The following is a 27,903-nucleotide window of genomic DNA, read 5'->3' as shown; positions in this document are numbered from 1 at the left end:
CACTAAATTTGTTTAAAATTGAAATATCTGTTCCCAAAAAAAAACATTTTTTGGAATATTATTTACATAAGTTTTTTAAGTTTGATGTGCCGTCTAATGGACAAACAAAGCACTTTTTTATAGAAGTAATTTATTATTAGTTCAAATATCTTATTTTTGTTTAAAAATACGTACTAGTTCTGTGTCTACGGAATAATGGAATACCCTGTATTATCAAAACGTGGTTAAGATTAATTAGCAAAGGATATACCGAAATATTAATAGTATAGACAAAAAATTAAAAAAAAACAGTTTCATTAAGAGTTTTATAATAAAATTCTACAATCTAATGTTAGATATAGGCAACTAATTATACAGGACCCTAAGACCTCCGACTATGCATATTACGTAGACACGTTTTTATTTGAAGGCAATCAAAAGTAAACACTGATATGCATTACACAGGATGAATCTGAAATAGTGCAATTTCGGTGGTAGATCACAATAAAAGAAACATTTTCTCTTTACCGCTTAAGTAAGTCCAAAATAACAAGTTATTTTATTTTGAAAATTTAAGAAAAAAAAACAATTTCAATTTTAATTTTTTTTCGCGAAAAAATCCTCAGACGTGTTTCAGGGGTGGAAAAATACTACCCGTAATAACATTTTTTATAAGAAAAAATCAAAAACAAGGATGAATCCAAATAAAACAAGACATACTTTTTATATTTTATTATTATGCAGTCAGGCTGACCAAAAACACAACCAGACCCGACATTTTCAAACAGAAGCAGAACCGTGTTTTCTTAATCGAACAGGGAGAAACCCATGTCGTCATCTTCCTCTTCACTTTCTTCCTTCTCCTCTTTCTTAGCCTCAGGAGCGGCAGCAGATGGCGCTGCAGCTGCTGGTGCAACGGCAGCAGCAAACTTGCTAGGATCCTAAAAATAACAAATTTATTAATTCTCTATAGAAATTTTTCTTTGCACACAATATATATCATGTTTGCTTCATCTATGTAACCGTAGATGGAGCTAAAAGCAAAGTAGGGTTCTACCAGGTGAGTCCCAAAAGTGGCTCTCCCTATAACTTTGTAAATTTTTTTTTAGATAAAAAAACGAGATTTGGGTTGTTAGTATACATAAATTAGGATTGATTGACGTATTCAATTGTTTTTGGTCACTTCCTGTTTCACCGGAAATGACCACAACTTTTGATTTTTAAATGGCACCCTCGGTATATTTTTACTTTAATTCAATAGAAAATGCACTCTGAATAGAATGACAATCATATGTCAACTTTTGACATTTTGGCTTACAAACACATCATATTTTAAATTTCAATCTAGAGTGCCACGGCTATGTTAACACTAATTTTTAATCAAGCCGCCTTGGAAAAATAGATTTGATCGTCTTAATATTTTTTGTGTCTTGTCCTGGCTGGTTAAAAGATGCCCAAATTGTCTTTTTTAATCATATCTAATTTTTTTCAATTGGAACAAGGGTGGCCCATTAGCAGATTTGGAAAAAGTTTTTTCTTACAAATAATTTGGTACCACACACTTGGTATTTCGAGTCAAATTATCGTTATAAACCGCATGTTACAATTTGAAATAAACCATATGCGAAAATGTCAAAAAGTTGACATATGATGTCATTCTATTTAGAGTATCATTTTCAAAAATATACCGAGGGTGCCATTTAAAAATCAAAAGTTGTAGTTATTTCCGGTGACACAGGAAGTGACTGAAAGCAATTGAATATGTCAAATCCAAATGTATACCAAATCTCGTTTTTTCATCTAAAAAAATAAAAAAGTTATAGTGGTGAGCCACTTTTGAAACGAACCCGGTATATAAATTAAAAATAGCATACAGAGAAAAGTTAAAAGGCCTTAATCCCTACAAGTGTGCTAATTTTTGCATTAAGTTCAAGAGACTGGATATTTTTTTTGGTTTAAGTAAGTTAATGCAGAGATATTAGCATACTTGTAGGTATTAAGACCTTTCTACTTATCTGTATATACAATATACAATCTTTAAAAACTTTAAACGCAAGTTTCTTTGATAAATATCAATCAACTCACCTTGATGTACTCCTTGATGGTGGCGGCCTCTTTGAACTCGACCTCGGTAACCGCAGCGATGGCCAACAGGTTCTTGAACCCGTTGGCGATGCTATGAGGCGCGGAGGCCACGGTCGGGTAGCCGGCGGCCAGACACACGGCGGCCAAATTGGCCACGCCGGCCAAGAATTTCTCGCGCAAGTCTTCGGGTTTGATGTCCAAGATGGCGGGGGCGAAGATGGTTCCAGAGTCGTACACCTTTGGAAAATTATATTCATGTAAAATTTCAATTGTTTTGTCCCGCTTTTAAATGACTAACTTTTTTTTTGGTTCAGATTGAAGTTGACATCAATGAATCTGTCAGATCACTACTTTCATCGTTTATATTTTAAAATAATATCATCATAAAAAACACATTACATATAATATTTACTATGATTTTATTTTGTCCAACCTTTAACCAACTGTAAAGTTTTTTTTATTCTTGGCAATAGAACGTTCATTAAAAAAGTTTATAGGCTTTTTAATCAAGTTTTTTTACTTATTACTAAAAGTATCAGACACTGTCAGATTTGAACACTGCATTCGCCAATTGACAGAATCATATCAATTCTCTCTGCGGTAGAATGTATATAGTAAACGCCACGAATGTTTGGGAGTGATTCAGCGGTCGCTACCATGTGAACTAATCTGTTCAAGGTCACATAAAACTTAATTCCAGTGCTGTGGTGCTTCAAGTTATATAATAATCAGTATATAATCTGTAATAATTTGTTGTTTTAACTGTCAAAGTCTTGTTAAAGCATATATTTGGTTATAAATATAAAATGGAATGCCTCATTGGTCCCACTGCAAGCACACCAATGGACTGACGCACAAAAACGAATCAATCAAAGAAACGCGATATAGTATAGTCTTTGTCAATCACGCTAGCATTTTAGAATAAGTAGGAGGAGCGCAGGCAGATTATTAGACAGGGCCTTTAAAAACCTACGTCTGCGGTAAAAATTTACGTTTTTGATGTAAAAATGATAGCGCGCGTGTCGACTCTAACTTCATCAAGCGATGAATCACTCCCAAACATTCGTGGCGTTTACTATAGAAGTTTCCATTTTAGGCAAATTTATAAGAATTTTTTGACACAAAATGATAACCTAAAAGTTGAACTAATTAGACAGCCATGTTAAAGTAACGTCAGACACAGCCACCTAGATTTTATCAAATAAAAAAGATATACTGTAACTAAGTCATAAAAATGAAAATATCTAGAAAAATCTTTGTTTGGGGTGTAGGCAATCTTAATAGCATTTTAAAGAGACTTGAATTCCCCACTGAATACCGGAAAAATATACTGAGTGTTGTTCTCTGTAAAGTACAAGAATAACTTGCTCTTAAAAGTGACCAATGTTCCATATTAATTAATTGTCTCACCCTGTATAACTTTCTGGGTCAAGTTTTAATTTGATTTAAAGTATAGTGGTTATTTGATCTCCATATTAGACTATACAGTATACAGAGTATATTCCAATTTAGGTAGTTTTTTTTATTGACATTTAAAATGTGTTCTTTTTAGAATATCTTACATATGTCAAAAAAACCTCATTTTCATAAAAAAGTGTTCCATTAAAAAAAAAAAACTTGGATGTGTAACTATCTTTTGGGGACACCTTGTAGAACTCTGTCTATTTTTAAAAAAATGATCTAAATCAACCTAAATATGCTCAAAAACTTAATTTCAATACAAAAAAATACCATTCTCCTTGGAGCTTCCGCCTAATACGAGAGATGCCACCTTCTATAGGGTGTCCTATCTTAAATAATAAAAATAGTTTATATCTATATCTGTGACATTTGACAGCATATATCAAAACTTGGCTAAAAACCCTCCAATTTATTTTTTTATTGAACTTTACCTCCAAAAACAAAAAGGTTAGTCAATTAAAAGCTAACCAAATTAAAATCAAAACACTACATAATTTTTTTCATCACAAGGTAATTATTTATATTTTGACATATACTTACTTGTTCAACAATTAGACCATAAGAAAATGGAGAGATGTTCAACATATTCAAAAGAGTAGCTTCGGAAGCACCAACTTTATCTCCTGGTTTCAAGATGTTAACATCGTTGACAATTTCAATAGTACCTGAAAAATTTCATTCAATTTTCAATCTCCTAACTTATAGAAATAATTTAGTTACAATTACTAAAGAAATCAGCATAAAAATTCTACATACAGTCCCAACACACTGGGGGTTCAACTATTTCTAGTACCAGTGTGAAAATGGGAATATTTAGTAAAAAGTATCATCACAATAAACATTTTTTCAACAATAGAATATAATAAAATAAATAAAATCTTACCCTTTGAAATTTTGGTTGGAATACTCAAAGCCTGGAAGAAAGAGGTCTTCTCAGGAGGCAATCCAGTGTTCTGGGCTGGAATAACAACAGACAAAGGTGCAACAGCTCCAGCACGAGCCGGGGCACGTACTTTGTTCTCCAGCAACTTATCACGGACCTCAACCAAGTCGCCGCGGGTGAAAACGAACCCTACGTTGCCCTTGATGTGAGGGAGGAGCTTTTCTAGCGAAGGATTGGCTTCCAGATGGCCCTTGATAGCCTTACGCATCATGGTATTCTTGCCCATGAGGACAACGGCGCTGCCTCGTAGGGAAATACGGATCTGTTGCATTTGTTTGGAGCCGACATTGTCCGCGCCCACGATGAAGCATTTGGGGTAGTCTTCCAACAGTTGCTACAAGAATTAAAACTAGTTTAACCCCAAATTATTATCATAAAAGTAATTTCTAGTCATGTAAAATGGATAATTCAGTGTAGGTTTGTCCACAAACGGTTTCACATGCTGGGGGTTCCACTATTTCTAGTACCAGCATGGAATTGAAACCATTGAGCGACGAAAAATATGTCATCATAAACAATATAAATACAGAAATCAAACGGCGTGTTTTTTGGGGTATACTTACGATGAGCTTGGTGAAATAGTTTGATTTCCAAGTTGCCTTGTCCTCCCTACCCATCTTCGATGTGAATAGGGACTCTTGTAGAATTTAAGAACTGAAAAATGTTAAAAATGGCATCTGTTAGGTGAGATTTAGATTGCAATCGCATTTTAAAAATTTATCCAAGTTTATATAAAACAATATTAGGAATAATTAAAAGCGCCTGAACTATTACATTATAATTTGCAATAATAAGTTATAAATATTATTAGATGACTAAAATATTAACAAAAATATGAGAAAAAAATTAAAACACGTACCTCGGCGATAAACACAGGCGCTAAAGTGACACACAGAATATACTAACGAAAAAGAAGCCCAAGTTCCTTGTAATAAATCGGTTCCATTTTCGTAACGCCATCTCTCGACATAGCTGACATTATAGGTTAGCCAAAGGGGTGCGGGGTCGGGGGGAATTGTAAAATACACTTTTTAATTTTAATTATTTTTTTCGCTATTTGCAATTTTATTTTTAAAACATATTATGTGAAACAATCACATAATATGTCTTAAAAATAAAATTACAAACAGAAACAAAAGGAATTAAATAATCTGAAAATCTACAAAGTTTATTGATAAAAAAGTTAGGCTATGCAAATTGATAAGTATATTAAGTATAACCTCTTTGGTATAACATTGTTAAACAAACATTAACAAATCATAACATATCAGATCATAGAACTAAAAAAAGTAAATACTATTACATAAAACCAGGTGATACAATACTTCAAAATTAATTTTAACATAATATCAAAACCGAAAAATCAAACTGTAAACACAACCACACTTATCACAACAGAAATACACACACTTCCGCGGCAAATGTCCAAGAAAGACTGATCATTCTGATTGGTCCTGGTCCGGTCGTAGCTCACGTCGTATTGTCGGTAAGCAAAATCCCTGTCCAAAAATTTTGACGATCAGCGCCATCATCCGTCATAACTGGGAAACTTTTGCTGGAACCATTTTTAATATTTCACTTACATGGCCCTGAAGTGACAGTTTTTTATTTTTGACGTTTTCGACGTACGTCAAACATTTGACAGATTATAGAGATGGCGACAATATATCGATAATTTAAAAATATCGATATGTTACATATAAATATCATATATAGATATTAATAAGTCATATTCTTTTATATCCCATCATGTTGACATATGGCGAATGACTTTTTTAGATAAGTAATGTTTATTTTTTTAAGTAAATAAAAGAATTTAATTTTAAAAATTGCCTGTTACATGATTTGTTAAGTTTATTTTGATTGTAAAATACACCAGATTGTTTGATATTCCTTTTTATCTTGATTGACGCTAACAGATACAGTTTTTCTACTGTTTTTAAGTATAATTCCTTTGTTTACTCTTGTACACTAGGACTAGATTATCATCATTTTATTTACAGCCTAATTGAAAAGAAAGATAATGAAAAATTATGTCTAGTTTCTATTTAAATCACAACCACTTTAACCGTCGTTAGTATACTTTGATAACAGGTAAATGTACTTGTGAAATGAAAATGGATTTTAAGAACAACTACACCATTTGTCCTGTATTAAAAGATCCTGACCACTATACGCCAGATATAATCGATCTTTTAAGCAACGAAGCCGCGCGAAATTACTGGTTAGTAACGTTAGAACGTCTAGTCGAAAAATTCGTGGACAAAGCCGAGAATTTGAATCCACAAAATCCGAAAGCGACCGAACACGCCAGAGCCTGTTCGCAGAAGTTTCATAATTTAGTAGAAAAAATCAAATTAAATCCTTTGTAAGTAATCCGTGCAATATCCAGTTCATACATTAATTAGAGCATTTTTTTTGAAGAATTTTAAAACCACTTACTGTAAGAACATTACTAGACTATAATGAGGAAAACTTACGGGTACACTTTAAAGACGCTTGGCAATTACAAAAAGAGACTGAAACAGAACAAGCTTTAAAGGAGTTTAGCGATAGGATTAAGAAAATTAGTTTGATAGAAGACTTCAGGGAAAAATGGGAAGAGCTAGTTAAAGGAGTCTTAGCCGGAAACGTCTTTGATTGGGGCGCCAGTGCTGTGTCTAATATATTGGACACATCTCCAACATTTGGACTGGATCATGCCATGGAAACTATCGAGAGTAGACCTTGGTTTATTGATGATTTGGATTTATTTTTGAACAAGTTATATGTAAGTTATTTTTATTTATATAAATTACTTATTTTGTTTATATAAATTACACTGGTGTATACGGTTGCGAGTTGTTGAGGGCTGAGCCGTTTAATCTTTTTGTTCTTTTTTATACATTTCCCTCACTATTTCTTTCTTGTTTAAATTACTTTAGATAAATGTGCATTTTACAATTTCAGAAAAAAAATTATAAGTGTGCTGTCATTTTTGTGGACAACGCCGGGATAGATTTTATATTGGGAATACTTCCTTTTGCTTGTGAGTTACTGTCATTGGGTACACAGGTGGTACTGACAGCAAACTCTTATCCATCTTTAAACGACGTTACCTATACAGATCTTAAGCAGTACTGTGCGCAAGCTGCAGAGCACTGTCATGTTATTAAGGATTGTATAAAGAGTAAGCGGTTGGTTACAGTGGAGAATGGACAGAAGGGACCCTGTTTGGACTTGACAAACATACCAAAAGGTACTACTAATTTTTTATAGGTTACTCTTTTTTGATCTAATATTTTTTTATAAAGTATTATCCTTGTCTATATATAATCAAGGGTTTTATTTATTATATACAGCAAATTCAGAAAACACTACGTTACTCCAAAAATATATTTTAAACACTGTGTATATCTATAAAAATACTTTTAAATGTGCACTGTGGTTTCCTTCATTTTTATAAAAAAAATAGACTAGGAACCCCAAACAGGAAACCTGCTATAGAGCTTTTTCCTTAGCATGGATCACCCTGCATACAGGGTGGTCCAAATTGTAATTGAATAACTTTGATAACATATTCTGCAGATAAAAATAAGTAAAAAAGTTCATACACGTGTGGCAAAATTTCATTAGCAATAGGAGCTTTTCAATGCGATAAAAAAAGATGGTAAGGCTAAATACACTGCAGTACAACAGAGACGGATAAAGTGTCTTTTCCCTACCATTGTATAGGGGAAGTAATCATAGAAGTGATACGACGAGAGAGTTTCTGCGTGAGGGGGCGGGTCTTTAAGACGCTTGTGTGGGGGCTACCGGCTACTAATAGAATAGAATGGAAAAATAGAAAGACGAAGGACAGTGTTGCCATTCTGTTAAATCAAAATTATGTTGGCTTATCCTAAATCCCGAATCTTCTAATCCCATTATCTTGTCTACTTAATGAAATATTAAATAAAGCACAAAACAATTTTAAGAATGTTTTCTCTAGGCAACTTCTTTCTGAAACAAAAAGTAACATGCAGAACTTTGAAATCATTTCTAAAATAGCAAGTGCAATTCTATGAAATGGCAATACTGTACTGTTGCGAGCCGGTGTGGACTCGACCTAACCTCACAATATGGCCCGCCCTCGGATGACCTTAACATCGCATAGACACCGCAATGATTCATTCGTTCGAGAAGAATCGAGACCCACTAGAATGGACGCGTACATACGAGAACATTCGAAAACCTTCTCTATGCGCCTAACGATCTTTGGACTATTCTAGATTTCTTTTACCTGTCGGTATAAAAGCCGGCGGCAGTGGCCTAGAGAGGGCGGTTATAAATATACAGTTGACGCGCTAAAATTCAAAATAAATTCTTAGTTATAAATCGTTTGTAAATAGTTCTATAAGTCTTTTATCGTTATTATTTTTGTTCATTAGTGTTAAATAAATAGTGTTTAAATAAATTGTGACTTTCTATCCACACGGAACCGACGAAAAACGTAACAATTGGTGTCAAGTGTGGCGTGTGTGATAGACTAGAAGAATAAAAACACTGACCATGGCTCTGAAAAAATTGTTGAAAGATTTGAAAGTGTCCGAACTGAAATGCATATTGGAAGAGAGAGTGCGAGACAGATGGAAAGAAAAGCATTTTGCAAGCCAGACTGAGAGACGTTTTGGTGGAGGAAGGTGAGGATCTTGAAACATTTTGCTTTGAGCTGGAAGGTGACCTTGACTCGTCATTGAAAAATTTACAAGACAATTTAAACGACAACTTGAACAATTTGAATAGTAAAATGATTAACTTGGAAGTTAATTTAGAAGAGAAAATCAGTGATAAAATTAATATTTTGGAAGATAAGATCGCAGAAAATTCTAAAGACATACAGGCCAGCTTTAATAATAAAATACTTAATTTAGAAGAAAAGATAACAGAAAATTCCAGGGAATTAGAAGAAAAGATTATAGAGAATTCTACGGAGCTACAAAGACAAAATAACACAGATTGAGGAAGATGTAAATAGAAAAATCGAAATTTTAAAACAAGAAATAGAAAAGGCCAATTCACCAAAATGTCAAGAAACATCGGAGGCACCGAAACTAGTCGAAAATAAGTATATCTCAAAGTCAATTATTAAGCCTCCACAGTTTGACGGAAAAACCGCTTGGGCCAATTATTTTTGCCAGTTTGAGGCCGCTGCGAGAGCGAACGGATGGACAATCGCTGAAAAGGCTACCGCTTTGACTGTCGCACTGCGAGATGCGACTGATATCCTGCAGACATTGTCACCATCGGAACAGGGAGATTATCAGCAATTGGTACGACATTTAGAAATGAGGTACGGCCAAGCTCATTTGGAACATGTCTATCATTCCCAGCTAAAAAATCGCATTCAAAAGTCAAATGAGTCTCTGCAGGAGTTTGAAGCCGACGTAGCCCGCCTCGTTCGCCTTGCGTACCCTGCTATGCCCGAAAATGTTATGGAGCGCTTAAAAGTACAGGCTTTTATTGATGGTTTATGTGACAACGAGACAAGGCAAACACTTCTTTTAGCTCATCCAACGCATTTGGGAGATGCCCTAGCACGTGCCCTGGAATTTGAGGCCGCGAAAGAATGCTCTAGGTCTCTAGGATTTGTACGGGCTGTTGAGGAGAGTTCCGACGATTCCAAAGTGGAAAGGATTGTGCGGAAAGTACTGGATCAGTATATGAGTAAGAAGGGGGGACCGATTCGCTGTTGGAATTGCGGACAGATGGGAAATCGTTGCAAAGAAGAGAAAGAAGTGAAAGTCTTAAGGACGACTGTGGTTGGTGATAGTTGGCAAACCGAAGATCTTGCAAATGACCAAATCAGTGATCCAGAGTTGGGCTTGGTGATTAACTGGAAAAACGCGGACCAGAGACCAACGTGGGAGGAAGTTTGCAGATATTCGCCGAACGTGAAGTCGTACTGGTCCAGTGGAATTCATTGGTAATAGATAACGGATTACTTCGCCGTGTGATTGTGAGACCAGAGGGACAAGAAGAGAGAAGGCAGATCGTCATTCCAAAGAAGAGGGTCCCGGAAGTCTTGGCGGAAATTCACAATGGAACCAGCGGTGGACATCTTGGTGTTACCAAGACACTTGGCAAGCTGCGTGAACGGTTCTACTGGGTGAACTGCAAAGAAGATGTGAGGGCCTGGTGTAAGAAATGTGACATTTGCGCAGCCATTAATGGGCCACAAAAGCGTGGTAAAGCCCCTATGCGCCAGTACAATGTTGGTAGTCCCTTCGAACGAATAGCGATCGACGTGGCTGGTCCTTTCCCGGAGACGAACGATGGCAACAAATACATTGTGGTAGTAATGGATTACTTCAGCAAATGGGTCGAGGCCTACGCGTTGCCAAATCAAGAAGCGTCCACGATTGCTGATGCCCTTGTTAAAGAATGGATCTGCAGGTTTGGTGTTCCCATGGAGCTTCATTCAGATCAGGGAAGAAACTTTGAGTCCAATCTGTTCCAAGGCGTCTGTGAAGTCCTGAACATCCGCAAGACCAGGACGACTGCTCTACATCCACAATCCGATGGGATGGTTGAACGCATGAACAGAACTATCAACCGTTATCTGGCCAAAGTAGTCTCTGACCACCAAAGAGACTGGGACAAATTTCTTCACCTGTTCCTGTTGGCCTACCGTTCATCCGTCCAAGAATCTACAGGGCAAACTCCAGCCAGCATCGTTATGGGACGGGAAGTGCGCCTACCCTGTGATCTGAAATTTGGTTGCCGACCGGGAGAAGAAGTCGCCGGAGAAGATTATGTCCACACACTACGTCAAAGGATGGACGACATTCATCAGAGAGTCCGCCTAAATATTCAAAGTGCTAGTGACCGAATGAAGGAACACTACGACATTCAAGCTGAGCATGGAGGATACCAACCAGGGAAGTTGGTGTGGCTATATAACCCGCAGAGACGTCGTGGGTTATCTCCGAAGCTACAATCCTCGTGGGAAGGGCCATACGAAGTCATGGATAGAATTAATGACGTCGTATACCGTATCAGAAAATTGCCAAAAGGAAAACCGAGGGTAGTCCATTTCAACCGTTTGAGCCCCTACCAAGGCGAAATAGAAGATCGTGCTGGGACCGTGAGAACCTGCAGCTTTGATCCCCCTGATTCGGAGATGTCCTTTGACGATTTCATGGCCCGATACAACAGCAGTGAGAAGGCTCGCTATGGTGTAACCAAAGAAGATCAACGAGACCTCTTTTCCGTGCCTCCTGATTATTCGCTCGCTCATTGTGTGGCTCGAGATTTGCGGATGTCCAGAGGAATCGCTGCGACGTTCAATGAGAAGTTTGGGCGTGTCGGAGAACTACGCCGACAGGATCCAGAGGTTGGAAGCGTCTTGAGGCTAACCGACAATGCACATGGTCAAGCAAGGCACATCTTCTACCTGGTCACCAAGGAATGGTCCCCGAGTAAGCCGACTTATCTCAATCTATGGAAGACCCTGATTGAACTGAGAGAAGCCCTGCTAAACAACAACATTGCACGATTAGCCATTCCGAAGCTGGCGTGTGGACTCGATGGTTTGAGTTGGCGTACAATCCGGAACATGATTGAAGTCTTGTTCAGATTTACGGGAATCGAGATCCTCGTTTGCTGCTACAACCCAAAGCTGAGATCGGGAGAGAAAACTGTAGACTGCTATTTCTACCAGACTTCGCAATGTACCAGGGGCCAGCTTTGCAAATACCTTCATTCACCGTATAATCTCGGGACGAGCATGTGCCCTAAGAAGGGGCAGTGTTGCGAGCCGGTGTGGACTCGACCCTAACCTCACAATATGGCCCGCCCTTGGATGACCTTAACATCGCATAGACACCGCAATGATTCATTCGTTCGAGAAGAATCGAGACCCACTAGAATGGACGCGTACATACGAGAACATTCGAAAACCTTCTCTATGCGCCTAACGATCTTTGGACTATTCTAGATTTCTTTTACCTGTCGGTATAAAAGCCGGCGGCAGTGGCCTAGAGAGGGCGGTTATAAATATACAGTTGACGCGCTAAAATTCAAAATAAATTCTTAGTTATAAATCGTTTGTAAATAGTTCTATAAGTCTTTTATCGTTATTATTTTTGTTCATTAGTGTTAAATAAATAGTGTTTAAATAAATTGTGACTTTCTATCCACACGGAACCGACGAAAAACGTAACAGTACGATCGCCCCGACACCGACCGGTCGGTCGGCGGCGGCGACAAAGGAATAGGCCGAAAAAACTTTATAAAGGAGTAGCCGAACAGGGTTGCCGGGTTTGTTAGATTATAATTCCATACGAGAACAAAATTCTCGGTAGATCTGCAACAAAAATCAAAAGGACAGAAACAAAATAAAATATAATATTTAAGTCCAAAATTAGCATTCCTATGTATCGTAATACGAGATCACTCAAATAAAATACAAATATAGTAAATATAACAAGAATTAGAAATAGGTAGGTATATTATATTCAGTGCGAGATTCTGAATCATACGTTCTACTCGCCTGGGGTAGTTTTGTTTTAAGGTTCGACATTTCGTGGTTTAGTGGTTTGGTAATTTCAAGGCCACGCTTTTGATTAGAAAATTTTGAGGTTTGGATATGAGAATGGGATGGGACAGTGATTTCCCCAGTATGGTCCTGGGAGATAAGCTATAAGGCTCGCGTGGGCAGGGGCACGTCCCTGCGTGACATTAAGGAAGTGGCAGGTAAACGGTGGTTAAATATAGCACAAAATAGGGAGTCATGGAAAAGGATAGGAGAAACCTATATCCAGGAGTGGATGAATCCGTGTTGAGGTAGAGGTATATTATTTAATATTAAAAAAATATATTGAATTAAACAATATTAATATATTAATAAAAACTATAACAAGTAGGGATAGCAGTCACTTTTTACCTTTGTACAAATTTTGATCAGTGATATCTAAAATTAATTTCATTTCAATGGGAAAGCTGTAGCAACTCTCAACTCTTTTTTCATATTAATATATTTTTTGATTTGGAAGGAAAAGCACTAAAATATTTATCCGTATTCAGTTTGTTTCTTAACTTAGATTTTGTTTTTTGTTTATATTTTTTTTGGGGAAAATATGGGTTTAACTTTAGTAGATGAATGAAACAAAATCTTTTCAAAAGATATCAACTTCTTCGGGCATATCGCCAATACCGCGCCTAATAAAGAGTAATAAGGATTTGTAGGAATATATTTGTCACTCTGCAACTAGACAGAACGATGACCTATGATTACTAAATAAAATTTAGTAGACAATAATAAAGTCAGATTAGACTAAAGACGCAGTTGAACATATCGTTAGATTTTTGTTTAAATCGGTAGATCGGTAGCTTACAGACGAAACCGGTAGACCTGGCAACTCTGTGATGGACTGAGGTGACGGCGTTTTGCGGAGGCGCGGGAAGGGAAATAAAATAATGGTGATAAAGGGCAGGTGGATGGGTATCATGGGTGGATGGGAGGCGGCGGAATTTCCAAAATTTGGTATCTTATTGGAGTTTGTCTAACTCGACAGTCGTAGTGGAAGTGGAAACGGGGAAGTTGTTGTCCATCTCTGTTTAAGCTTAGACTTTTTATAGGCGTTTCATTCCAATGCATGTAATTCCTATGCGTAGATATCCTATTACCGGACCTGTATAAGCTTCCTTTTGTATACAGGGTGGCCCATCGAAAACGTTCCGCAAGGCATAACGGCCAGGTTTTTTTTTTTTTTCAAAAAATCCAAAAACACGTCAATTTTGTTTGTGAGGGGGACAACTTTTGCCCCAAAAATGATTGCAAAATCTTCAACCCTCTAAGCGGGGGTATCATCCCCCAACTTTTTTAAATGGGAAGGGGGGTTCAAGTGGCGCCACAATGAAAAGAGCTTTCTATTCTCTATATTTTCCCGCTTCGTTTTTGAAAATCGGTCGAGTCATTGAGAAAATATGAAGGATTGAAATTTGTTTATTTAAACATTTATCAGAGTAAACGATAAGGATAAATTCCTTCGACCAATTTGCTGTTTTTTCTTATTATTTCTAGATGTTTACGCATTTTTTCACTTGCCACAAGGTTGAACGATCAGGTGCGGTAGTTGCTAGATAGCTGTTCTGTGACTTGTGCATTGAAGCTCTTCTCAATATCGTTAAACTGACCTACAATAGGATTTCCAAAAATACCAGCCCACACGTTCAATTTCTAAGGGTTTTGTGTGTGCACCTCGTGAAAAACCCTGGGGTTGTCCTCAGCCCAGTACCGACAGTTGTGCCGATTAACTACACCGTTCAAAAAGAAAGTACACTCATCCAAAAAAAACACATTAAATAGGAAATTATTATTATCATTCGCCACTCGTTCACTCATAGTTTCACAAAATTGCAAGCGACGATCAAAATCGCCTTCGTTGAGATCTTGTACCAACTGGATTTTGTACGGGTGGAAATTGTGTTTTTTTAATATCCTTTGGACACTTGTACGATTCACGCCGGTCTCATTGGCTAATTTTCTTGTACTAAGCTTATTATCCATGACAACTTGGCCCAATACGAATACCACCATAGCTTCATTTACTACAGGATTTTCCCTCTGCCTGCATTTTATTCATAACGGAACCAGTTTCGCGAAATTTTGCTACTAACTCGCGAACAATTTTGCCATAAAGTTGTTTGTCAGGATAGCGGTTATTGAATATGTGCGCAACCCAATACATTCATTATTTTTAAAATAAAGTTCGATTATTTCCACTTTTTCTGTAAGTGAGTACACCATAATTGTTAAAAAGTTTAACGATATTGAGAAGAACTTCAACGCTAGGGTTTTAACGAGCCCTGTTTTTTAACTTGACCGAGTACCGAGAACTCGGCTAAAGGTAATGACCGAGTACCTAGTGCTCGGCTGCCGAGTAGTGGAATTGTCGGGTTTCTAATAGTCTTAACCAGTTATGCGACCTTTATCACTGGCGAGCGGCTGGGATTCCCCGACTACAAACCAATGACCTGATTTGTTTTACTTATGGAGATATTGTTTTATTCTGTGGTTCCCCATGCAAACTGATATTTCTAATGTTCTGGATTCTGAATTTATTTTTTTAAGGTGTGGTGGCGACGTGGATTTTGTTTTAAGCAAAACTTATATGTGTAACTAATTTAAAAGTGAAAAATAATTCAAACAATTAATAATACCCTTTAAAGTTATATTAAAATGAGTGACAGTGCTGACCTCTTTTAGATTATAAGTATTAAATTATTATTTCACTGTGTTTGTGTTATTACTTATACCTACTTATTATTATGACTTTGCTAAAATACATTAATTACAATTAAAGTTATGAATAACTTTTTGTTTATTTTACCACTTATTTGCCACTGTTAGTCTCATTTCTATCTGTTTTGGACATACATAAATGGATTGTTTCTATTACTATACTTTACTCGGCCTACTAGGTCGAGTAAGGCCGAGCACCGAGTACATATTACTCGGTTAAAATTCTGGCCGAGCACCGAACTACTCGGTACTCGGTGCAGCCCTATTCAACGCACAAGTCACAGAACAGCTATCTAGCAACTACCGCACCTGATCGTTCAACCTTGTGGCAAGTGAAAAAATGCGTAAAAATCTAGAAATAATAAGAAAAAACAGCAACTTGGTCGAAGGAATTTATCCTTATTATCATTTACTCTGACAAATGTTTAAATGAACTTTTCAAATTTCAATCCTTCATATTTTCTCAATGACCCGACCGATTCTCAAAAACGAAGCGGGGAAATATAGAGAATAGAAAGCTCTTTTCATTGCGGCGCCACTTGACCCCCCTTCCTATTTGAAAAAAGTTGGGGGATGACACCCTCGCTTAGAGGATTGAAGATTTTGCCATCGTTTTTGTGGCAAAAGTTCTCCCCCTCACAAACAAAATTGACGTGTTTTTGAATTTTTGGAAAAAAATTACTCTGGCCGTTATGCCTTGCGGAACGTTTTCGATGGGCCACCCTGAATACAGGGTGTAGAAGTTTTGTTTTTATTTAAGAAGAAGAAGAAGTGGAGAAGAAGAAGAAGAAGAAGAAATTGAAAAAGTATTTTATATTGATTGCTTTTTTGTTATTGAAGATAGAGAAAACAAGTTAAAATGGTCATATTTTTTTCAGAGTTGTGCAACCTAATGTCCGAGGCCGATTTGGTGGTACTGGAAGGAATGGGTCGTGCGGTACATACGAATTTAAACGCCAAATTCGAGGTGGACAGTATAAAAATGGCGTCATTGAAGAACGAATGGCTAGCTAAAAGTTTGGGTGCCAAACAGTTTTCGGTAATATTCAAATACGAACCCGGAACAGCTTCACTATGATCGTGTGAGTGTTTTATTTCTAATCTATTTTATTTAGGGACTTGCCAGCAAAATTATTTAGTTTTGAACATAATTGTACTTTGTATAAAAATTATATATTATATAGAATTATAGTTTGTGATAATTGAGAAATGAAACACAGAAATAATATAATATATGTTTTAATTTTGTTGAAAACGTTTTTTCTTTTATTTTTATTTTTTGGTTTCTTTGGTTTGTGCTTCTTTGTATTACAATTGAAAAAAAAGTGAAAATATATTTTTGTGTACAGGAGGATACAATTTGAATTTTAATTTATTATTTTCCTGTACTAAGAACGATAAAAAAAATATTTTAACTGTAAACTTAGCAAAAAATGACAAATTTGAATTCTCCAAAAAGCTACAATAAAAAGTTTTTTTTTGTATTTATAAAAAAAGAATAATATTATAACAAACAAAATTATGAGATCATCTAAAATCTACACAATTTTACAGTCCTATTTATAATGGTACCGTATGATCGAAAAAAAACGCCATCAAAGAGGGCTGGAAATGGCAATCGATGATAATTTTGGCGAAGTCAATTCTAGACTAGTTTTTTACTAAAAATTGTCATAAAACTTGTCAAAAATTGACGTCTAGGTCTTGACCTCGGCAAAATTATCATCGATAATCATTTCGCGGCCATCTGTGACGCCGTTTTTTTTTCGGTCGTATGGTAAAACCATTTTAACTTAACATAAAAAAATACATTTGATATTTTTATTTATAAAAAAAGAATAACAGAACAAACAACTTTATGAGATCATCTAAAATCATACAATTTTACAGTCCTATTTGTTATGGTACTTTTATAATACTTTGCAGCAGGTTTAAAATTTATTTATTACTATAATAAATATTTAACAAGATTTAAGTCCGTATAAAATCATAACTTCATATTTTTTAAAATATCATATTTCATATCATATTTAATAAAAATCCTCAGTTTCACTGAAGAACAGACAAAAATTGACAACTAGATTTTCTTTTTCATTATTTGTTAATGCAGTTAAAATTTGTTAATTTATTCTAGTCAGCTCTTGTTTTAAAACAGAACAACATCGAGAATATACAGGGTGATCCAGGTTTATCTTCTAACAGAACCACCCTGTATAAAACAAACATTCATTAAGAAAAAAAAACATTCTTTGTACTTATATTATTTTTCTCCCCCAAACTCAATATTTTTTTTTATAATTTCATAAAAATATAAACTATACATACTCATTATTTTTTTATACAAAAACAAAAAACGCTTCGTATAATATTTCTTTTATAAAATCCATACTATTACATAAAATAAATAAATAAATACTTATTTTTAGTCCAATTGGTTAACATTGACTTACGATCTAACAACACAGCTCTATCGTTTATTTTTAGTTACTTTTTTTTCTGTTACTAATACAGGGTGATGTTAGTTCAGGTAGTAGAGTAAAAACATGATGGCGGCTGATAGTAGGGCTGCTATAGGCACGGTGATCACCCAGGCATAAATTATATTCCTGAAAAAAATGTAAAAAAATTATTACAAAAATTTCAACAATGTTTATAATACAGGGTGTTCCGAATTGTATTGGTGAAACTAAGGCAGCATATTCTGCAGATAAAGAGAAGTAAAAAAGTTCGTATAAATGTATGTTCTAAAAAGTTTTGTTTCGGAGATACAGGGTGTAGAAGTTTCATTTTTATTTTGATTTTTTCCAAATAATTTCTGAAGTAACGTCAATATTTGGATGAAAATTGGTGTGTGGGAGTTTTTTGACATGATAAATTTGATTTTGATGTCCATATGACTCCTACTTGTAGAGGGAGCCACCTACATATTTTTCAACTGGTTTGAAGAGTAATAACTTTTGGTCCGTACCTGTATAAAACTACTGAGTAAAAAAAATATACATTTACGACGTTTTTTACGTAAAAAATATCTTTTGGTAAAAATCTCTGCGAGTAATGGTTCTCGAGATATTTGGAATCGAAATTAGCAATACCTATCATCATTGACATAAATTAAAGGCTGTACTTAAACTGCCGTTAAACGGTAGCTTACTAAAATGCCGTTAATAGGTATGACGTCGTTGATGTGACGCACTTGACGGCTTTATGAAATATAGGAATTTTATAAGGACTAACCAACGCTATCCACCCCACCAAATAACCAACTTAACCAACGCAACTAACCTCGACACTGATAAAAAAAATATAAAAAACAAATATAAATTAGTAAAAACCAACCAACCCCACCAAATAACCAACTAACCAATGAATTAACACCCTCCAAATAACCACGCTAACCAACCCGCCAAATAACTAAACCAATCCAACCAAAAAGAGTGAAACCAATGCAATATGATCACGTTATAAGCAAAAAAAAATATAAAAAAGTCTTGGTGGGCGTGAGATTTGAACCACGGACCAATCGCTCACGAACCGATAGCCTCTGCCACGGAGCCACAGGTGCTCTTGCATGAAGCTTATAGCTAGGCATTACTTTCCGCCGACATGAACGGCGTCACAATATCTATTAACGGCATTTTAGTAGGCTACCGTTTAACGGCTGTTTAAGTACATCGTAAATTAAACATGCTGACTAAATAGTTATTAGACTAAAATCATAAATTTGAAATGTTTTTGTGCCAAAAGTTCAACAGACACTGTTTTATCATATTTTTTCGAAGATTATAAATAATTAATTTAAAAAAAAAGTTCACAAATTTATTATTTCAGTCAAATTACTATCTATTCAACATTTTATTTTTTGTCAATAATGACATGTACTGACTGTTTCCATTCTAAATATCTTGAGAACGGTTGCTCGTAGCGATTTTTACCAAGAGACATTTTTTACGTAAAAAATCACGGAAATGTATATTTTTTCACCCAGTAGTTTTATACAGGTACGGACGAAAAGTTATAAATCTTCAAAACAGTTAAAACACATATAGGTGGCGCCCCCTACAAATAGGAATCATATTGACATCAAAATCAAATTTCTCATATCAAAAAACTCCCAGGCACCAATTTTCATCTAAATATTGACGTTACTTCAGAAATTATTTGGAAAAAATCGAAATAAAAATAAAACTTCTACACCCTGTGACACTGCGTTTTAGTTAGGACATACATTTTTACAAACTATTTCACTTATTTTTATCTGCAGAATATGCTTTCCGGAATACAGTTCGGACCACCCTGTATACCACCTTAATAACAATAAAACTATTTCAAGATAAAATTTGTGAAATATAATAATGTAAATAAATAAAATTATGATTCGTTAAGATGAGTTTGTAGTTATCTTTCATAATAATTATTCCTGTGTGAAAATTTTGAATAATTTGTTTAACAAAAACTTGTAACAAAATTAGAAAACAATAGCAATTCATGTTAAACTAAATTAATAAAACTTATCTCGAAATTACCTTTGTGTTTTGGCTTATTTATTTCTGCTAATTTAATTGTTATTACTTACTACGATAATTATAACAATTAAATCCATTTAAATTTAATGTTTAATTTAGTCTGGGATCCATATAGGAACAGATAAAGAAATTGAAATATATCACGTTTTTATTGTCTAACACTAATATAAATGTCTGAAGGTTTACTGATAGGAATAGATTGTTTAATAATTATAAAATTTAATAAATAAAAAACTGATGATAATTATTGACGATAATTATTTTTAGAAGACTACATAAAAAATATGTAGCTTATTTTATTCAATGTGATATTAATTTATCTTTTTTTGTACACACATGAGGTTCATTGACATGATTTTTATCTCTCATTGATTGGCCAATCGGACAAATATTTATATTTACGTACTTGTGCCAAAAAGTTGTCTCGTAATAATCGTGAAAAAAATATTTATTTATAAAATACCAAACAATACTGCAATGGTCTATAGAAAATAGCACTTTTTTGAAATAAACATAAAACCCTATATTTTGTATTACATATACAGGGTGACAATTTGAAAACGAACAGTATTTAATATTACCTCTACCGATGATAGTATGAAAATTTGGCGAAATACGTCAATTTACATATCGAGGGGGACAATTTTTGAGGCATTTGTTGTCGTGTTACTTTCAACCCTTTGACGCCTATTGCGCCTACCACTAAATTTTTAAACGGCAACCCCTATTTCTTTTACCATTTTTGTGTTCCTTATAAAATTCTCAAAAAAATAATGCAGTTTATGTAGAATTCTATAAGAAACACAAAAAATGGTAAAAGAAATAGGGGTTGCTATTTAAAATTTTAGGGGTAGGTGCCCTGGGGGTCAAGGGGTTGAAAGTAACACTACAACAAATGCCTCAAAAATTGTCCCCCTTGATATGTAAATTGACGTGTTTCGCCAAATTTTCTTTCATCATCGGTAGAGGCAATATTAAATACTGTTCGTTTTCAAATTGTCACCCTGTATCTGTAGCTACGAAACAAAGAAGAATCGGACATATGTTGATATGAAGAACAAATCTTATTTTTACGTGAGGAATCTCCCCACGAGAGATTTCATTTTTTTTAAACACCCTGTATAGTCGGTCCAACGAGTCAGCGAAAATTTCGACAGAAGATATCCAAAAAATGACAGAAAATATAATTTGTGTGTGAATTTAAATGAGAGACACAGCTGTCGTTATCGTGGATCGTACAAATATCATAAACCGATAGTCATTAGACATTGGTCTTTTTGACGTTGATGACATACGTGTATCTCTGACATTTACCTATATAATGGTTACCATTATTTTACTTATTTGAACTTGTATATAAAATACCATACAATAAAATAAAATCTGAATACAGAAGTTGATTAAATTGTATGTTTTTATAATTTTTAAAAATATATTTAATCACCTGAATAGACTCCAATCCACACCCTGCTTGGAGGAACTAAAATACCCAACAAAAACCACAGATCCTACTTTGCAGTGGGTTGTCGATATAGGAATACCAATTTTACTAGCAAGTAATACTGTAAAAGCTGCCCCTATTTCAATAGTAAATCCCCTAGAAAATAAGTTTATTTATAAATATACTGTATTTTATAAAATCATTCTACAGGGTGGTCCGAACTGTATTCCGGAAACTTCGGCAGTATATGCTGCAGATAAAAATAAGTAAAAAAGTTCGTGTAAATGTATGTCCTAAAATGCTTAGCTTCGGAGATACAGTGTATAGAAGTTTCATTTTTCTTTCGATTACTCTTCAAATCAGTTAAAACATATGTAGGTGGCGCCCTCTACAAGTAGGAGTCATAGTGACATCAAAATCAAATTTCTCATGTCAAAAAACTCCCAGACACGAATTTTCATCCAAATATTGACGTTACTTCAGAAATTGTTTGGAAAAAATCGAAATAAAAATGAAACTTCTACACCCTGTATCTCCGAAACTAAGCATTTTAGAACATACATTTATAAGAACCTTTTTACTTAATTTTATCTGCAGAATATGCTGCTGAAGTTTCCGGAATACAGTTCGGACCACCCTGTATATCTTTCTTATATCATTTCGTTGATGTTAAGAACCATAGATGATAAGACTTACGTAGAGGGTGTGATCTTGGTTAAATCCTCCCCGATAGTTTCTATCACTCTTCTACCCCACAGCCATAAACCGACAGATATTCCGAAACCCCCGTATAGTAATATATACAGGGGCGTTTCGGATTTTTGTGCCACGCTGCCCTCGGAGTAAATCAGCCACAGGGTGATCAACGGACCGATGGCATTACTGGAAAAGGAAAATAAATACTGTAAATTAAAATAATTACAGTAATTCTTAAGATATCTTGCAACAAATGATCCTTACCTGACGTCATTTCCTCCGTGAGCAAAACTGCCAAACATGGCGGTGAGAACTTGCAAAAAACTGAACAGTCTGGACACGCTCTTGTTCTCGGTTATATCAGACGTATCCAACTGGACAGCGTAGGTGGAGGATTCACCCTCTTTAGCATAACTTTTGTCCCTTATCAGAGGCACGCCACTGGAGCAGGGTGACATCGTGGGATTCGCCAATGCAGCGTTACAACTGTCTTTCAGTTTCAGTTCTTTAGGTCTAAAAAAGTTTTTTAATCGATACCAAATCGAAACAAAATATTTTTTTATGGAATTACACATACCTAGAATGTATTTCAGTGTCTTCAGCTTGTATATAGCCGTTTATTTCGGCAGACTCTGCGGGAAAAATGTACTTAGAAGCCGTAAGTTGGTTGTCCAACTGTTTTAATTCGGTATGTTCAGCTATTACTGTTAATTGACGGTCTGAGTAGGTCGAGTTTCTGTTGGACTTTTTGGGGCTAGCTTCTGGTGAAGTATCTACAACAAAATCATTTGTAAATCATTCTTGACCTCGAAAAATACATATAGTAATTAGAAATAGTCTAAAATATTCCGTTATATCAGGATAATTCTATAGTATTCGTTACTAAGTAACGAATACTAAAGTATTTGTTACTTATAATGAATACATTATAAGGAGTATTCGTTATTTGTGGGGAATACTTCAAGGTACTCGTTATTAAGTACAATTTGTCATTTGTAATTAATTCTCCAAAGTATTTATTTAACGAATACTCAAAACAATTTGATAATATCTTAATAATGTTTGAAACTTTTTTTATTACTAAATCATTAGAGACAAAGTATTTTATACCAACAGCCTGTTTTTAGTAATGAATATTAGTATATAATAACGAATACTTTTGTATATTCAGTACCGAATACTTTTGGACGAATACTTTTATTAATAACGATAACGAAAGAGCCATACGATCGAAAAATAACGGCGTTAGAGATGACTTGGAATTGAAGAACGCTGTCAGTTATATGTAAAATTATATAGTAAGTGTCATCGGTCATCATTTCAAAGCCAACAGAACGCTGTTTATTCGATTATAAGGTGTGGTACTAAGTAACGAACAAAAGTATTCGGTACTTAATAAGTAATGAATATATTTGTGTATTCAAATCTTGTATATTGTAAACTAATGCTCGTAACTAAGTAACGAATACATCGAAATTTTGACTGTTTTTGGACTAAGTAATCATTAAATAATAAAATAAGTATCCGTTATATCACAGATTAGGTATCCTATAAGTCTACAGATAAAAATCTTGTCCCTAATTCGTGGTACGAAAATTGTTTTTTATGACGATGTGCAAACGAGTCAAATTTCCTGTGCGCAAAAATAAACTGGCGTAAAATAACAATAAACAGCGTAATAGAGAGATATCGCTAAACCGAATAGCGTGCATGGACGTTAATAAGGCCAGGTGTTATTTCCTTTACGTGAGGTGGTATTAACTCTCATCATTTATAGTTATCGGATCGGAAAGAATTCTGATCGCGTCACGTCCGCTATTTAAACTTAACCTAACTTTGAATTTAAAACTTTGAAATTGTTTTGTTTACTAGGTATTTTTAAACTAAAGGGCTAAAGTGCTTATTTCCAGTGCTTTATTGTTCAACGTCTGCCAATGGGTTTAGGACAACAAGCAACAAATTCTCTTAGAAGGGCTAAGTCGTCATCTGCTGTAAACCTAAGACTCTTTATAGGTTCTTTCGTATTGGAAGAGGTGGAATCCATATTTTGGGCCATATTTATTTAATTAAAACTAATTCCAGCTACTTAAATATCAAATTACCTAATAAAACTAAAGCAATAATTCAAAACAATTCAAACATAACCTAAAATAAAAGATCTCGCCGGCCGGCTCCGGTTGTCAAATGCACATGCCCCTTTAAGCAATTTTTAAACGTTATCAGAGGTTATTTAGAAAGAGCGCTTGATGTAATTGATCCGCAAATTACGTCAGGCGGTAACGTTATTAGCGGGTGTTGCGTTGACTCGCGCATATCGTAACCATGATAAGGTACGCGTAAACACTGGATGACGCTATTCGGTTTTCCGATATCTCTCTAATAACTGTGCCGGTCAGGCGCTGTGCACAATTTTAGAGGCCATAAGTGGGCGTGCTATGTGCGCAAACTAGTCACCTAACTAGTGCCCGATTCCGAAAATTGGAACCACGAAAAACAATAAAGAAAAAACAAAGATTATAATCTGTATAATCTGTGGTTATATGAACTGAATGAATGCAATTTATGTAATGAATACTTTTATGTACCGAATACAAAAGTATTCGTTACTAAGTTAAGTTAACGGAAGTATTCGTTACTAAGTAACGAATACTTTTGTATAAAATTATGTATTTAAAAATAAACATTCGTTACTTAACTAGTAACGAATACTTATTTACTTGATGTAACGAATACTCAATAGTTTTTTAAATTAGTTCTAATGACTTACCTGACGATTCCCCGATATTAAAATTAACTTTGGTAGACTCTACGATTATCTCTCTCCTAATAATTTCTCTTTGCCATGGCACTACAACCAACCAAATGATCAGCATGGATAACACAGCTACGGATAAACTGATCGTTGCTGCCAGCCAAAGAGGTATGTTATCCATGTAGAGCAGTTTGGGTCCGTCCATTACGATGGAGAATACGTTAACCAGAATGGTAAAACTGTAAAACAACGGTAGGGCAGTCAGTCCGGCTTCCAAAGGGTCTGCTTTCTGTAGGATGCAACGTTCGATGATCCACAGGATGGTGATGGAGCATAGGCCGCTTAGAATGGGTGATATAAACCACGAACCAACTGAAAGAGATAGAATAATTATGTGTAGCATCTTTAGTTTCATAAAAAAGTAGCACAGTGCTCTTTAAGCACCTTAAAGGTTGATTCTCACTATACCTTCCGTTTCCATTCCATATCCGTTCCGTATATTTTATTGCATTGACGCTACTCGTAAGCTTCCGCTCTGTATCAGTTCCATACTTTTTATTGTACAATTTGTATTACAGAAGCTTTATTTTAAAAATTTGTATCTTTTGAAAAGGGTAATAGATTTAATTAAGAGGTGAAAGAATAAATAAATATCAGCAAAATATTAACAGAGCTGGTACAAATGCAAGAACTTGACAACACTGTTTCCGATAGGCTTCAGTCCGTCCCCCAAAAAAATATATGGAATAAAAGGATATGGAACGGAAGGAAAACGGAACGGATAGTGTGCATTGTCCTATTCATTTAATTGTATTATTATATATTTTAATATATTATTAAACGGAAGGGAAGTTAGCTGATATGGAAGATATAGGAAGAAACTTTTACTCATAAACGAGAAACTCTGTTAAACACGCGAAAATGGGACACCCTGTACAATGTATTACTATAAAAATGTCAAAAAATGCTTCAAAGTTTTTCATAACTTTAAAATATGTGATACGCACTTTTATTTTAAGTCTATATACATAATATTTAACCTTATTTTTACATTATATACACATAATACTTAGTTGTATTTTAAACAAACAATATAAAATATTCTTTATTGCATTAAAAGTCTTGACATGCATCGCAGTTTTTCATAACTTAATAATATATGAGACCCACTTTTATTTTAAGTCTATATACAAAATATTTACCGATTTTTCCAAGAGTTAACCACTGTACACCATCAGATCCTCTAGCTACCAGCGTATAGCCCACTGTGGCACCCACGATACTATGAGTACCCGATATCGGTAGCTTAAAAAATGTAGCTACCATCAACCAGGCGGCACTAGAAGCTAAAGCAGCAATTGAACCCATCATAAGCTCCAGTTCACCATCTTTATACACGTTTACATCCAAAATACCTTTCCTCATTGTATCCGAAACCTTATAACCTAGTAAATAATGAAAAAAAAATACAATATGATGGAGAAAAAAACGGCGTCACCGCAAAATTATATGGGGAATGTCGTCGATCGTCATTTCCAAGCCAAGTGGACGCCGTTTTTTTCGATCATACGGTATTTAAGCCATTAAAATGACGTAATATTGACCAACATGCATATTGGTCACTCATTAACATTAATATGACGTCCTAATAACGTTATCTATGTAATTAGGTTCTTACCTATTAGAATAGCTCCGGCAACTTCAAAAAAAGTGGCCAAACAACATGCCTGGACTATAGTCAGTACCTTAGAGCCTACGCTAGTACCGAAAGAGTTAGCTACATCGTTAGCTCCTATTCCGAAAGCTAGGACAAAAGCTATGATAAAACCCAAAATAACCAACCAAAGTGAGCTGGGAGAGTATGGTTCCAACATGATTTTTTCCTCTCTAATTTTATCAGTCTATTAAAATGGAGGTTTGTTCATTTTGCAAAGCCTGGAATTAAAAATATTGCTGTATAAGGGTTGGTTTGCGATTATTTAACATAAAATCAGATGAACGACACCTGTAGGCCTTTAATAAATTCATTACTTACATTTTTGTGCGATTTTTTTGGCGAAATTCAAACGAATATCGAAATATCTACGTTACCCGTGATTTCTACTTAGTTCCGACACGAGTATATCTCGTTTAAATTCAGAAAATAAGCAGAAAAATGGTCTAAAAGCCGATTTTACAGATATTTCGCAAATCATATCGATTTCCTTGCATCTACTGCTGCACGTGTCTCACAACGGGTTTGCACCGGGTATTACTAAGCGAAAAAATCATGCAGAATACGATTCTGATTTAGAATTCTATTGCGGGTCGTGCAAAAAAGCAAATCTAACAGTTATATTTACGATTGGCGAGGACCTTCTGCGAAATTAAGGTCCCGAAGATCTCAGGTGGCCATGACTCAGTTTTCTCACCCCTTGGACGGGGATGGATAGCGCATGTGTGGGGTTTTTGCAAGGTTTAATATGATTTTTTGAAAATTACAGTACTATTTTATCTTTTCCTTCAATAATTAAGGCTTGAAATTCATATTTTAAGTTAATAATTTAATTTTTTTTAATAATTATCGATCCTTCTAGTGCTCTGATACCTCGATGGTTTTTTTGTGAGAAATCTTTATTTAATTTACCAGAATTTTTTATTAATTTAATCTAATCTAATTCTGAATTATATTTAATTTTTATTACTACACTTATTGGTTGTGATAATTACAATCATATTTTTACTAATAAAAGTGATGACTTCACGCTGGTTACTTCC

The 27,903-nt window shown here is 34.9% G+C and overlaps 3 protein-coding genes across 4 annotated transcripts; 1 reads left to right on the top strand and 2 right to left on the bottom strand.

Annotated features, from left to right (window-relative positions):
• Window positions 1-696: 696 nt before the first annotated feature.
• Window positions 697-5,364, bottom strand: LOC115878680 (60S acidic ribosomal protein P0). Its single transcript, XM_030895242.1, has 6 exons — window positions 5,328-5,364; window positions 5,032-5,122; window positions 4,409-4,802; window positions 4,066-4,190; window positions 2,065-2,301; window positions 697-920 (listed from the first exon to the last, which is right to left on the bottom strand). The coding sequence occupies exons 2-6, from the start codon at window positions 5,083-5,085 to the stop codon at window positions 786-788; spliced, it is 945 nt and encodes a 314-aa protein (XP_030751102.1). The 5' UTR covers window positions 5,086-5,122; window positions 5,328-5,364; the 3' UTR covers window positions 697-785.
• An 865-nt stretch (window positions 5,365-6,229) lies between these two features.
• LOC115878679 (pantothenate kinase 4) lies at window positions 6,230-16,989 on the top strand. Its single transcript, XM_030895241.1, has 5 exons — window positions 6,230-6,411; window positions 6,472-6,836; window positions 6,893-7,238; window positions 7,418-7,706; window positions 16,613-16,989. The coding sequence occupies exons 2-5, from the start codon at window positions 6,580-6,582 to the stop codon at window positions 16,810-16,812; spliced, it is 1,092 nt and encodes a 363-aa protein (XP_030751101.1). The 5' UTR covers window positions 6,230-6,411; window positions 6,472-6,579; the 3' UTR covers window positions 16,813-16,989.
• Window positions 16,990-18,096: 1,107 nt separating this feature from the next.
• Window positions 18,097-27,588, bottom strand: LOC115878762 (sodium-dependent phosphate transporter 2-like). 2 transcript variants are annotated; one of them, XM_030895352.1, is made up of 9 exons: window positions 27,182-27,588; window positions 26,825-27,081; window positions 26,349-26,591; window positions 25,162-25,518; window positions 22,972-23,167; window positions 22,659-22,907; window positions 22,395-22,580; window positions 21,702-21,854; window positions 18,097-18,340 (listed from the first exon to the last, which is right to left on the bottom strand). In XM_030895352.1, the coding sequence occupies exons 2-9, from the start codon at window positions 27,018-27,020 to the stop codon at window positions 18,253-18,255; spliced, it is 1,668 nt and encodes a 555-aa protein (XP_030751212.1). In that variant the 5' UTR covers window positions 27,021-27,081; window positions 27,182-27,588; the 3' UTR covers window positions 18,097-18,252. The 2 variants fall into 2 exon arrangements, with proteins under 2 accessions (XP_030751212.1, XP_030751213.1); XM_030895353.1 differs by having other exon boundaries at window positions 27,489-27,588.
• Between the last annotated feature and the right edge of the window lie 315 nt (window positions 27,589-27,903).

This window comes from Sitophilus oryzae, unplaced genomic scaffold (assembly GCF_002938485.1).
Source record: "Sitophilus oryzae breed Bouriz unplaced genomic scaffold, Soryzae_2.0 scaffold_1521_pilon_pilon, whole genome shotgun sequence".
NCBI classification, from domain to species: Eukaryota; Metazoa; Arthropoda; class Insecta; order Coleoptera; family Curculionidae; genus Sitophilus; species Sitophilus oryzae.
Note: the sequence above shows the minus strand (reverse complement) of the source record. Positions and strands in the feature narration are given on the sequence as shown.